Source organism: Thermobia domestica, chromosome 1, assembly GCF_964235325.1.
Source record: "Thermobia domestica chromosome 1, izTheDome1.hap1.1, whole genome shotgun sequence".
NCBI lineage: Eukaryota > Metazoa > Arthropoda > Insecta > Zygentoma > Lepismatidae > Thermobia > Thermobia domestica.
Window position 1 is genome coordinate 94,923,392 of NC_137454.1, and position 14,099 is coordinate 94,937,490.

At 34.2% G+C, this 14,099-nt stretch overlaps 1 protein-coding gene across 1 annotated transcript in view; it reads left to right on the plus strand.

Moving 5' to 3' along the window:
- LOC145687391 (retinoblastoma-like protein 1) overlaps positions 1–14,099 on the plus strand; it is a 39,729-nt gene that overhangs the window by 8,069 nt on the left and 17,561 nt on the right. The window contains exons 5-10 of the mRNA XM_081760849.1: positions 2,352–2,512; positions 5,891–6,026; positions 7,319–7,431; positions 9,110–9,279; positions 10,674–10,887; positions 13,186–13,389. Of these exons, the coding sequence (XP_081616975.1) occupies positions 2,352–2,512; positions 5,891–6,026; positions 7,319–7,431; positions 9,110–9,279; positions 10,674–10,887; positions 13,186–13,389 (998 nt within the window). The remainder of the gene's footprint in view (positions 1–2,351; positions 2,513–5,890; positions 6,027–7,318; positions 7,432–9,109; positions 9,280–10,673; positions 10,888–13,185; positions 13,390–14,099) is intronic.

Here is a 14,099-nt window from a genome sequence, read left to right on the forward strand (position 1 = left end):
TCATGTAAACAAGTTACGTACTAATTCATTTTTGAAAGTTTTAATTCTGGTATCAAACTGTAGTAGAATTATAAACTAAATAAACTTTCCTTATCCGTAATTAAACTGTTAAGTGGGCATTAGCGTTTCGAAGCAGATGGGCAATGGTTCTAAGTGTTGCCTCCTATTAGTTTTACTTTTTATCATCACTATAAGGTGCAAGGACTAGCATATTGTAATATTTACGGGTAGAGTCAATGGTCGACCGAGATATATTCCTTCACCAATTTTATTATGAAATTAATTCTTTTGTGTCTGCAAAAGTTCTAATAACAAAGTTTCTTTATAATGGCCAATGTTTGCAGGTTATAATGTTTTGTACAAGTAACCCCTTAGCTTTATAGCAACCTCCAGGGTTCTCAAGGATTTGGTTCTAGGAAACCTCAGCTCATAGCAGCTTCCAGGGTGTAGGATAGGTTGAGATCAGTTGTTCGACTGATGCGATGTCCCTGTTTTGTGTGTTCTCCTCGGGTGGCTCGTCCTCCTTCGGATCCTTTTGTGTGATCCGTCTTCTTTCGGTTTCCTTCATGTCTTTGTGTATCATCTGCTTCTTGTAGGTAATGGCATATGTCGTCATACATGTGTTTTTGTTGTGATATGGGGATCCTTACAATATTCTTACCTTGAGTAAAGTTACCTTTAATCTTAACCTTCGAAGAAAAAAGTTGGTTTTGTATGTAGACTATACTATTTTAAGGATTTGGTATTGTTACGTGATTTTAGATAGTGAACTTCATAGTCGATTGTTGCTGGCAAACTGAGGTAAATTGCTTTTCTTTCCAGCATATATACCTTAATAGAAGATGTTTAATATGATGTGAATAAGTAAGAAAATAAATCTTTTCAACATCAAATTATTGTAGATGGTTTAACTAATTCACTAAAATGTGTCTTAATAAATTTTTCTAAGAAGATATTAGAAACAAACATAGTTACAAAATTAAAATATACAGGGTGCGGAAAAAGTTCCAGAACGGTTCAATATCTCGCGAAATATACAGATCAGAAAAACAAAAACACGTAGGCCTATTAAATAATATTGAAAAAGCTATCCAATGATTCCAAATGCAATCTCCTATCCTCACCCCTTTCTGGGAGAACGGGGGTTAACTGTAAAATTTTAAATGGGAATCCCTATTTCTTGTTGCACATTTGGATTCTCCAGAAAAGGGGACAGTTATTTGACCCAGAATTGAAAACTGTGCCTTCACGGATGGCGCTTGAATCGACACACACAAAAAGGGAGTTCCAAAACGTTATGAAAACGCAAATTATTAATCCGGTACTCTATGGTCATACAATTAGCTTACTGGACTGCGGAGTCAGTTGTCCTGAGCGATCCCCGCTCAAGGCCACCATTTTTTTCTTTTTTTTTTTCTTCTTTTTTCATTTATTTCCGTAAATAGGCTAGTAAGTTCATACGTTTTAACTTCAATTAGTACTTTATTCAAGTTACATACAATAGAAATTGTGATAATTGTTTTGCAAACTAGCTTTATGAAGTGGTTCTAAGTAATAGGGTTGTTAGGGTTAAAATTCATAGGGTCATTTATAGCAACAACAAACAAATTTTTGTCTCAATTTTTATTCTCTTGCAAGTTAATAAATTATGGACAAATACGTTATTTTTATTAAAGTTAAAATGTTTGAATTCATTATTTGGGTACAAAAACACACAAAAAGTGTTACTCTAAGCCGGAATCGAACTCAGGACCTCAAACTCTGCAGTCCAGTGGGCTACCCGGATAGCCACAGAGTACGGGACTGCCAATTTGCAATCTTATAACGTTTTGGTACCTCTTTTTTTGTGTGTGTCGATTCAAGCTCCATCCGTGAAGACACTGTTTTCAATTCTGGGTCAAATCATTGTCCCTGCAATAAGAAATGGAGGGTTCCTATTTAAAATTTTAAAGTTAGCTCCCGTACTCCCGAAGGGGGCGGGAATTGGAGGTTAAATTTGGTATCATTGGATAGCTTTTTCGAAAGTATTTAACACTTTTTTCTATGTTATTCTGATCTGCATATTTCGCGAGATACTGGACCTTTCCGGAACTTTTTCCGCACCCTGTATACAATGACAATCCACAATGTATATGTGCAAAAGAGTTGTGCGATTTATATATAGTACATTGTATACATTATACATAAAAGACAAAACATAGTGAAGTATGCTTATTAATAAAAGAAAATAAGTATGCCTATGAAAGTGGGAAGTCATAAACACAAATCTTGGTAAAGTAAAACAGTACGTTTTACAGATTCTGAATTAATGAATTACATTCGATTTACTTAAAATTTATTTTGATTTGTAGGGCTTCCAAGGAACTTCTTGGATCAAGATTACGTACCACCGACTGAACCCCCGTGTATAATAGATGTTCTTTGTGATAAGCATGATGGGATTCGCCTAGAAGCCAAAGGAATAAAGGAGTATTGCTGGAAACGACACATACACGATTTATTTGAGAAAAAGGTAATGAATACGTGTTGCTATGAGTAAGTGCATTAGGTTAGTCAAAGATGTTTTATTGAGTCTTTTTGTGGAGGAAATTATGATTATATTAGTAGCGCATTCTGGTTTCAGAAATCAAAAGGTTGATACCCGTAGAACCAAACTTCACCGTTGCACCCTACCTTGTACTAATCCAGCCCAATAGTTATTATCCAACTCCCTATAATTCTGTTTTATTATCCTTCCAAGAAATGTTATTTTAATTGAATTGCATATGAGAGTTGGTTAAGTGTTTACATGTTATGCCATTGTACTAAATTTGTAACGCACTGACGCCTAAACCTGAATTAGTCAGTGCGTTATTACCCGTAGAACCAGACTCCACCGTTGCACCCTACCTTGTACTAATCCAGCCCAATAGTTATTACCCAACTCCCTATAATTCTGTTTTATTATCCTTCCAAGAAATGTTATTTTAATTGAATTGCATATGAGAGTTGATTAAGTGTTTACATGTTATGCCATTGTACTAAATTTGTAGATGTGTCCGTTAACATAATTATAACTTGGAACGCGTATTCCGTACTGTAAATGCTGGTAGATTTTAGTCGTTAATGGCTAACAAAATAGATGTTTCTTACAAAAGCAATCCACTGATCCGCGCTGCTCAATTTCTTAAGATATTTTGGAAGTCCCCAGTTCCCTTTATTTCGCAAACGTGGACAGACAAATAGGTAGCAATGAATTGAAATCACCACACACATTTTTTTTTAAGGCAGTTTACCAGTTTGGCCAGCTATCACTCGTAAAAAAACACTTAAAAAGCATTGCACTGAACTCAGTCTTAATATCGTAGTGATAGATACACTGATTTTAAGAACAAGAATAATAGCTGGCCAGCTTGTAATTCACCCGCCGTATCACGATGCTAGTGCAACATTGAAGTTACAACGTGGTGGAACAATTAGAGATAAAAATATCTTATCTTTCGTTCCGAATTAGCATGTTCAGGGTGGAAAAATAGAGGCTTTCATACACACGCAAATCAAACAAGTCAAAAATAAATAAATAGCAGTATTTCTAGGCTTTATATTCCAGAAAGAAAATATTAGTAAATTCGTTTACAAATTCGTGTTAACAAGAGCTCCCTGGCTAAGCGGTTAGCATACGCGCCTTTGGCGCGGGAGACCCGGTATCGATTCTCGGCGGGAGCACATGTGGTTCGGATTCCACGTTAATCAGTAGGTCCACGTCTCACATAGCCTCGCTGCTGAAAGGGACTCTAAACTAAAATTCAACTCAGCTCAATTCGTGTTAACACAAGTGAGTACATCGTCTTCACTATGGAATAGAAACACGTATGAGATAGCTTGGAAGACGAATATTAGACAAACGCATGTAGCACATACATTGTCAGTTGACAGACAGAACATTCGTTAGTTGTACAAAATCAAACATTTGTAACGTTGATTTTAATATTGGTAACCATGCAATAACCCTCGTACTGGTCATGCGCTGAAATAAGTTCAATATTCCAATATTATCATAGATTTCCGTAGCGCACAGCATATTATATACATTACACATAATATATATTAAATAGCATGAGCTATATCTTTTCCTGCCCATAGATCCAGTATCGGTGCGGTGCTGTTAGATATAAATCCTTAGCTACTAGTAATAACGTAAGTCATTAAGTACGAATATTGAGATAACATTAGTTTTAATGCTTGTCTGATTTCTTACCATTTGATGATTTCATGAACATTTCGCATGTCTACTTCATATTGTCAAATATAGTCTAACAAAGGTTTGCACTTGAAACAGAAGGTTCAATAATGGCATGGTAGATACAAGGAGAGGATGATTCACGGTCTACTCTGGCATTACGTTACTTTCCGGAATTTCGAGACAATAGATGTTCGTTGGGCAGTTTTACTTATCCATAAAATTTCGAAACTATTTTGATAACAAATTATGGTTGCGTTGCACCTTTATGCGCTGAAATAAAACCTTAAAAGAATCTCTTATTATACAAGTCAAAATTGTTCCACTAATCAGTTGTTTTGTTAAAAATTCTAAATCGTTCTATGTATTGTACAAAGATTTTCAGAAGAAAAAAGACGAAATTCCAATATATCTCATATGGAACGTTGCATATTTTATATATTTTCCCACAATTTCCTGTCATAATAGCAAAAATATTTACAACGCCGTAAGTGAAATCAGAGTAACAGATAATAAAATGAAATAAATTGAATTAAAATTTTAGAAAATCATTTAGCATGTACTATTGAAATCAGAGGCAGTATTCCATGAAGATGATTTGTGCACATTCAATGAAAGGCTGTTACATGTTCACCTAAACTACTTTAAAGACTCAGTGCTTTTTATCAGAGGAAGACGTGAGGATGAATGATAACAATTCTGACAAATAAAACGGGCTGTAGTTTTAGATTCCTAAAATATCTCAAGAAATTCATATTCGTTGGCCCAACATGTCAATGCATTGTTTATTTGTCAAAAGCTGCGCTAATCATACTCCTTATTATATAGGTGCCTCTTTTTAGGAATTATTTTTCACTATGTAGTAAAAGCAATATAACTAATTTTAAGACTCATTTATAAAGACTAGTTCTTCGTATTAATATGAAGTACGGATAGAAACTAGTTTCGATCATCAGATTTCTGTATTAATCGCCAATAAGTTATACTGTCTTCATATAGATTAAATAGCAAAGTTCCGACCTCAAGGATGAACATGTGTAACTTGTCAGGAGGCAAACTAGTTAACTTAGGGATTCTTACACCAACACAGTAACCGGAGTTGAATTTGTTGCCTTTCCGAAATTTTTCACCGAATTCTCTCCATTGTATAATATAAACTAAGCTGATTCCTCTGTTTTTCATTTACGAATCTCTAGTGAGCTTGTTCCATTGCTTTCCATCATACGAGTATTTTCTCGTTACCGGAAGTTTTTCTTCAAATTAAAAATTTCACTGTTAACGATCATTAGATTAGGGAACCCAGATAACAATGAATTATGGCGGTGGAATAATTAAATAGGAGGAAATTGGACTATCTTTTGAAAACTTCACAATGTGATGTGCCTACCATCAAACTTAGCAAAATAGAACCAATGTTAAAAAGACGAGTAGCATGAATAAGGCGTACGGTATGTGATACCACCTACCACCATAGTTTCTGCATGAATTGAAATTATGAATCGCTGTATTTTTTCGTATATAGTGGTGTTTAAAATATACAATTATTAAACCTAATGTCTTTTGTTTTAAGTAAAATCATTTTGATAGAACCTGTGGAATCAGGAAAAATAGCTTTATCCCACGAATGAGATTATTTTCTATTGTGTTTAAGTACCTTGTTCTTTTTTGCAGATTTTAAAAGGGGACGGTATTAATTTTAGTGGCCTTCTGGAACAAAGTTGTTTTGAATACAATTATAAGTCCATCAAGAAAACTTACGAAGAGTATGTCCTGAATGTTGGAGATTTCGACGAGACCATATTTTTAGGTAAGACTATCTATTAATATAGTACGGTCGGGGCATAAAGAACGACACAGTAGTCCAGTAGGTTTGCGTAGTTTTCAGAAGGAAAGGACATTTTTTTTTACTACTACTACTACTAGTACTAACAACCGGAGAGCACATGTTAGTGTCGAATGCATTCGAAGTTTTGTAGTCTGCTTCGCAGGGGGTGGGTGTAATTATTATATTAAAATGCGTGTGTTACAGTTAGACTATGTTAGTGAAAGACCATTGGATTGGTGTAGTTTTTAAAATGGTAGAACAAAACTCGTGCTCTTCTTATCAACCGAAGAAGACATAAGTTGTGCATTTGTTAGAAGTGTGCTTCGGAAGGCGAGTATAGCTATTAACTTAATTCGCTGAACGACTCAAATTCGGTGTATTTATTTATTTATTTATTTATTTATTCCTGTTTAATATGAAAAAGCGTAATTTTTAGTAACTTTTTTTTTCATTACATTCTAGATACCCTCGTGAAGTTTCAAATACGTAGGCTTCTCCAGGATCATGGTAAATGTAATAAATAGCTTTCCCTTTGATAACAGTAGTTTTTTTGAATCGAGTTATTATATACGTGTACTTTAAAGGAAAACATGTGTATTCAATTACGGAAGTAGAGCTAGGTCGATACGTCAGTTCCTCCATACCCTTACTGTTTGCCACTAACCTCGATAGTTTTTTGAGAGCATGTGGAAATCGCGTTATTTAGGTGAGAACAGGGGTTCTATTGTCCAGATAAGTTAACTGCTTATACTAAGAAATTATTTTTCTTTCGTTGGCGATCATTTTGAATACCTTATGGGATGGCTTTCAGTAGGGAAATGTAGAGATTTTACTTCACTACGTTCCTGTTTTAAAACTTAGATAAGTTTGATATATTGAAGTAAACTTTTAATCAAATTCTCAGAATTTCAAAGAAGTGTAATTCAGTCTCATAGATAGACAGTAACGAATTCATCTGTCTGTGTGTTCAGACGTGACCTTCCACGCTTATACGTATCAAACTTGAAATCTTCATTCTTCAGGGTTTTTTTTTTTCTTTCTTTCTTTCTTTAAGAAGTTAGATTAATCTTCGAGAACTATAGTTTATCGCCGTGAGAATGAAATAATATCAATATGATATTAAAGCAATTTTGTTCTGCGATTATATCATAAAATCATTCATTTATCTTTAAAATTCTTTCCATTAATATACAGAATGGAATCACGAGACAAACAGATGTGTGGGTTTTGTGTGAGTAATAGTAAGACTATATGTACTTTTTCTCTCTGTCTAGGTGAGGATGCAAACACAGAAATAGGCACTCCAACAAAAATTTCCTCGCAAAATGGAATTGACGAGTTCAGAGAAAAGATGCAAGCAAAAAGGAACTTACAGCAATTTGATGGGGTGAGTGAATAATTTTGTCGATGGAATCTGTTGAATCTTCTATTTCTTTACGTATATACATTTTTATAGTTAACGTGTTTATGTTCCCTATTATCACGTTTGGTTTTACATTCAAAACTGACCTTACGAAAAGTAGTAAAAGTTCGTTGATTATTTAAACACTAGCAGCGTTCACCCCGCTTCGCTGCGGTCACCCCGGAACGCAATAAACTTTGTTACTTAGATAATTTTTACTTTTTCGCTTTCAAATTGCATTAAATGTTAACATTATAGCGCCTGTCATTTATGTTAACCCGCCGAGTGATAGCAGCGTTCACCCCGCTTCGCTGCGGTCACCCCGGAACGCAATAAACTTTCTTACTTAGATAATTTTTACTTTTTCGCTTTCAAATTGCAGTAAATGTTAACATTATAGCGCCTGTCATTTATGTTAACCCGCCGAGTGACACGGTCATGCGGGTTGCATATAAATACGTTTATTTTTACCTATGATGAACTAATAACAAAGGATTTGTACGTATGGACACTTGAATGGTCAATTATCTCAAGACACTGGTAATTAAAAATTAAAGTGATATGATAAAAACCATCTAGGGTCCAAATCCTAATAACCCCCCAAAAATAAAAGAAATTGGTTCAGCCGTATTAGCGTGATGAGCTAACAAAGGATTTGTGCGTTCTCTTTTATAATATAGATTGTTGTTTTTACGCGTTTGATTACGTAAAGCATTTTAAACTGTGATATGCAATCTTCAAATACCAAATAGAATTGTCTGACATGTAGAACTAATGAAGTAGCTTTTCTTTTGCTTAAAATTTGCTCCTGGCCGTAGAATCGGTATCGCTGGCACGGCCATTAAGGTAGATGACACTATCGACACGATAGGAAAAAGTTCTCAAAAGAGGCCGACACAATAGCTTTCATGTGTACATTCGCTGTTGCCAGGACTGGATTTTCGTGAATGCTATAGTTTTCAGTTTTTATCAAGAAAGAAATGCAAATGCTATATTGTTCAAGTTTGGATTTGGTAGATACTATTAATTTAGAATTCATTATGATTTAGCTTATACACGTTTTTTTTTTTAAACGCGCAATTCACAAATGTCCACTCTTTGTTTCAATTTTTGATTTTCTGAGGATTGGTATTTTTTTCAATATTACAAAATTTGAAAATACAGTACTTTAATCAAAATGATGTTTGTGAACTAAAATTTTTTGTTTTCTTAGAATTCTTAGGAAAATACCATGAAAATCTTGTACAATGAATTTCAAGCTAAAGAAATGTTAGGCGGATTTAGGAGCAAAAATTGAAGGTAGGGAATAAAGAGAGAAAAAATAGCATAATAGAAACAATTAATTTCTTACCCTTCAGTTTTTTGCAGTCAAAAATTTTAAGTACAAATGAAATCACCGTAATGAATTGGACGAGAATAGAACTTGAATTGATCGAATTAGGAAGAATTTTTTTCAAGCTGAACCTAAAATTACTTTTACATAATTACCATTTTTTACAGCAGTTATACCGAAACAAGTTTATCACTGTCTCAAAAGTCTTAATAATCTTGCTTCATTTGGTTGGAATTAGTCGAAATTGTTTGTACACTATTTGTTTCTGCAACTAGCTTCAGGTTAGTGTTCAGAATATGTTTTTCAATTATTTATTATCATTATTATTAGGCTCGTCACCTGGTACCATCGACACCTTTGACAGGCAGAAAATACTTGAAGGCCAAGGAGAGTTCCAAGATCACTCCAATTTCCACAGCCACTCAGAGTGTCAGTCGGTTGCAGACCTTACTTTCTGGAAGGCAGGCTAGCCCAAGCGACGCGTTATTGGAAATTTTAAGGTAAATAAATTCTCAAAGAATAGATCTTTGTTTATCCAAGTACGGAATCCCTTCTGTACCTAACAATATCTAACAACTGGACTTCCGTGTAAAGCAGTGGCTCAACAGTTTGTCTCCTTTATTTAATAATAATAATACGCAATTAAAATATCTATCTAGGCTTAGTGTTCGCAAATTAGCTTCCTTGGTGCCAAGTGACATCAGTTATATAAACATAATGAGTTATCATTGTTGTCAAAAATACTATTTTTACATAAGATTTCTTGTGTATGTATCAGTTCTGGAAGAAGACAAAAGAATAACCTGATCAAACATCGCCCCTACACTGCAACCGATATTAGTGTAAAGGGTAGTGTAACTTTTAGGATATGTTTTTTCAAGTTAGTTTTGTGTGAGTATGTGAAGCTATTTAAGGTGAGACCAAATATTGAACGTATGTAGCTTGTTGCTGACTTAATATTCTATTATGTAAATAAAAATATTGATGCACAGCATGATTGTAATATGATAAAGGAAGGGTTAGTGTTGGAAAAGCTATCGAACAAATAAGTTTTTCTTATGGCCTCCGCTTACTATTGGGCCAAAATATTGTACTTGGCATTTTTAATTTCTCTTCAAATCAGCACATTTATGTCCTACACGAGAGTAATTAAAATACAATAGAGAAATGAACTGACATCTATTTCGTACTGGTCTGGCATGCTTGACAGATAATGCAGAAAGTCCCTTGTCTGTGGCCTTTTAACGTTGTACTTGTTCCTTGTTCCTTCGTTTCACTTACAAAAAGGACTCGACAAAACAAATGTGCTTACTTCTAAGATGCGTTACAATCCTAATATATAGGCTTGCAATAACAAAAGGATAAAGATTATTAATTTGTTAAATGCCATTTCATCTCAAGCATGGAAAAGAAAAGGACTTTTGAATGAAAAAAGGGTTGACCGTAGAAACAATAAGGAATTAGAGAAATTGATCTATGTTTGATTTTGTGCTGTTACCAAGGAATTATCTTAGTTGGACAAACTTCCCGTCCGATTGGATTTGGCGGCGACTAAAAGTGCAATATTCTATAAAGTTTTATGCTCTGGTACCTTTTCCTCGGTGCTCTTAGGTACTCGAAAGGGTTATCACTCACTCTGAAAAACGGTACCCAATTTATTAACGTAATCACATTCATTCAACGATCATTAATTCATCAGTAATTAACACACATGTTGAAGCGTTCGTGGCTTGATTGCATTTAAGGTACAGCTGTATATCCTGTAGGGAAATGAGATAAATTACCATCCTATTAGTTCTGGCATACCTTGCATGTATTATAATTTTGACTAAGTGATGTAGCTTGCAAGTAAATGGAGAAATATTTACAAAGTACTACTTACCATTTTTTCCAGGTCTTGTGACAAGAACCAGAGTGATAGGATTCAGGAGAAAGTGAAAGAAATGGGTACGCTATTTTGTACTCAGTACACGAAGGCAGATGATCATCCTGGATCACACATCGATTTTGCAAAGAAGAGGTTGCAACTGGGACAAAGTTTGTTTTATAAATTGCTCGAGAATATTTTAATTGAAGAAAGGAAAAAGAAGCCAGGATTTGACTTAACAGTAAGTAATAAGTAGAAATCTTTTTCCAGCTTTGAACTTAAACTAAACTCCCCGCCACGAAGTCATGGAGACCTTAAGGCAATGGTTCTTCTTCCTGAACTCTACATAATATGCACATTCCCTTTCCTTGCCGGTCGTTGCTTTGACCTCTTGTGCGATTTCAAATGGTCTAAACCCTTATCGATTTATATTTATTTTGATCAAAACTTCTGCATACTATTGCAATGCAATATTTTTTTACCAGCTTTGTTCTTACTAGAACCACAGTTCGTACTCAATAGGTTTACGCTATTAAATTTAGCGCTTCTTTGTTACAAATAGGTAATATTTGTAATTATGTATGTAGGTTTTCTGTCAGTAACTTGTGTCCCCAGAAATCATTGGCGGAAACCAACAAGCTGATAGCTGCAGTGCGAGGATATAAGGTCAGCACTTCGATAATACCATCTCTCTCGCTCTCTCTAACTTATAATTTGTACCAGCGTTTTCCAAGCTGTGGTCCTCTTAAATTTGTGAACATTAATCCCAAACAGACAAAATTCAGACGAAAGTTTTAAAATCCTGTAAAAATTTGTTTGAGGGAAAGCTACATAATGGAGTTTATTAAGGTCACCGAATACTCGTGACGTGTAATCGGGATAAACATGTTGTTCCTCCAAATGTCAGTTCATTTTATATTTTGATCAGAGTATAAATGACTTACCATTCGTGTTATTAAAAAAATTGTATTATTAGATATAATATTCAATTAAGTTCTAAATTTGTATAAATTTCGTATACAGTGAAACCTGTCAACTTGGCCACCTCTCTAAGTTGGCTATCTGCTTATCTTGGCCTAGTTCGTCTTGAACCTGCATTTCTCCATAAGACATTCGTTACTTACTACTCTATAAGTTGGCCACCTGTCTATCTTGGAAATTGGCCACACTGAAGCAATGTTTATCCTATGATGATAATGATAAATTTACCTGCGTATCTTGGCCACGAAAAATACAGTTTTGTTATTTTTCTTAACTCTCTCGAATTCCCATATGAGAGGCAGATGTTCTGTATTTGTGCCTGGACACAAAGGAGCATAGATTCGTACGATTTGTTCTTGGAGGTCAATGGCCAGAACACTACCCTCATAAAAAGGTGGTGAAGGAAGATGTGAATAAGAAAAGGCACGTACAGGAATTCAGGAAATGGTTGTACGTATTTGTTTACCCTGTCTGTTTTGGTAAAACCATTAGCTATATCTGCTCCTTTCATCAGTGGGAAGCTTTAATAATTCCGGAAAATTCTCAAGGTTAAAGCTCAGTTGTCATTTATTGGCACCTTACTGCATGTCAAAAGGTAGCGGAGGTTTTGAGATATGAATTCCCTCAAGATTTTCTCAAAACATCTTTTAATCCGAGGAAAACACTTCTAGCTCATTAACAAGAGGTAGTTAACTACAATATTAGAATGTGTATATCTGCCAAAAAGAATAAAGCAAATATGTCTAGAATGAACCACCATTCAGTAACAACTGAAAAGAAGTCATATAAATTGCATATGAATTTCTCAATTTATAACTTAGCTTTTCTTGTTTTCAATCTGAATAACTCAGTGTGCTATAATATCAATTTCAATAAACTGCGTACATACACTTCTATTTCATGGTTGTTTGTGTTATTGTGTTTTCAATCCGAATAATCTAATGTACCAGACTAGTTTTCAGGAAGAGAAAGGTACTCATATATATTAAACATATTATCAAGAGCGCCGATCCTGGGGGGACCGAGGGGGCCTGGGCCCCCTAAGCTCATGTGGCCTCTATTTTATTTATGAGTATACAATATTTGGTATAATTTAAGTGCAATTTGTCTTAAAATCTTCATATATATATACCTTCTGCATCTGAATGCCCCTCCCCCCAAATTTACAGAGAAATCGGCGCTCTTGCATACTATAGTAATATTTTTTAGTACTGTATATTTTTATGATTACTCTATATACATTATTTATAAGTAGCTGTCGTGCCACTGCTTATTAAAATTTTACAATCAAGTAATACTAGAAATCCTATTCTTAAAATACACAAATCACACTTATTTTCTGTAAGTTGGCCACTTTTCGATGGAACAGATGGTGGCCAACATAGACAGGTTTCACTGTACATAAACTTCTATCCCTACTTCCTGCAAATTAATTCTTTTCCTAGAATTTGTTTCATTCGAAAGTGGCTTCTCGTTTAGGATCGAGTAAAAAAAAATGTTATATAGTAAAAAAAATGATCTTAAAAAAACATTAAATGAAATTTTATTATATTTGCAGAACCTACTCGAGCAAGACGTATTTCTTCAAAGCCTTTTCGCATGTTGCCTTGAAATCGTAATTTTTTCGTACAATTCACAAAGAACATTTCCATGGATAGTGGAAGCTTTTAGCTTGGAGCCATATCATTTTTACAAAGTGATTGAAATAATTGTGCGAGCAGAAGATCAACTGTCACGAGACATGGTGAAACATTTAAATCTGGTAAGTATTATTATTATTATTATTAACAGTATAGTTTGATGTAATGCGAATTGTGTTCGTGGAAAGGAACATTTAATGTCTTCATAATACAAATATTTTCAAACTTCCGGTAGAACCAACAGACACGAAAATATTTATGAAAGCTTTGACTAAATAATCTACCCTGCTCTTACAGTAAAAAGATAATGATTAGAGAAATTCAAGTAAGTTCGAAATTAGTGTAATTCTTCTTGTTACTTATTTTCAGTTCATTGTAGTCATACATTTATCAAAGACTGGTGAGTTGATTCTGAAGTTGAAATAGTAAGGTACCATGTCAATTATAAATTAATGTTCCTCCTTTTCCTCCATTCAGTGTAATAATAAATTAGATTAATAGTAAAAACCAAGCATTAAAAAATTATTCCCGTGATTAAACAAAGAAAGCAAATAAGATTAGTTAATTCTTAGTGTAAGTTTTAAATCATAGTGATATATTTCCATCCTAAATTTCTTCAGGCCTATGGTTGTATTAGATTAAGCAAAGTAATGAAATTATTGCAATTGTAGAAATTTAAAAAAAGAAAAAATGTTCAAGCCTTTTTATACTCATGACACGTCTTCAACAGTGAAGCATGAATAAAGGAAGCAAAGCAGATAAGGAATACCTCTTCCGAGATCGAGATTCGTACATTTCTAGAATGGACTGTTTACAGAATGCATTATTTATT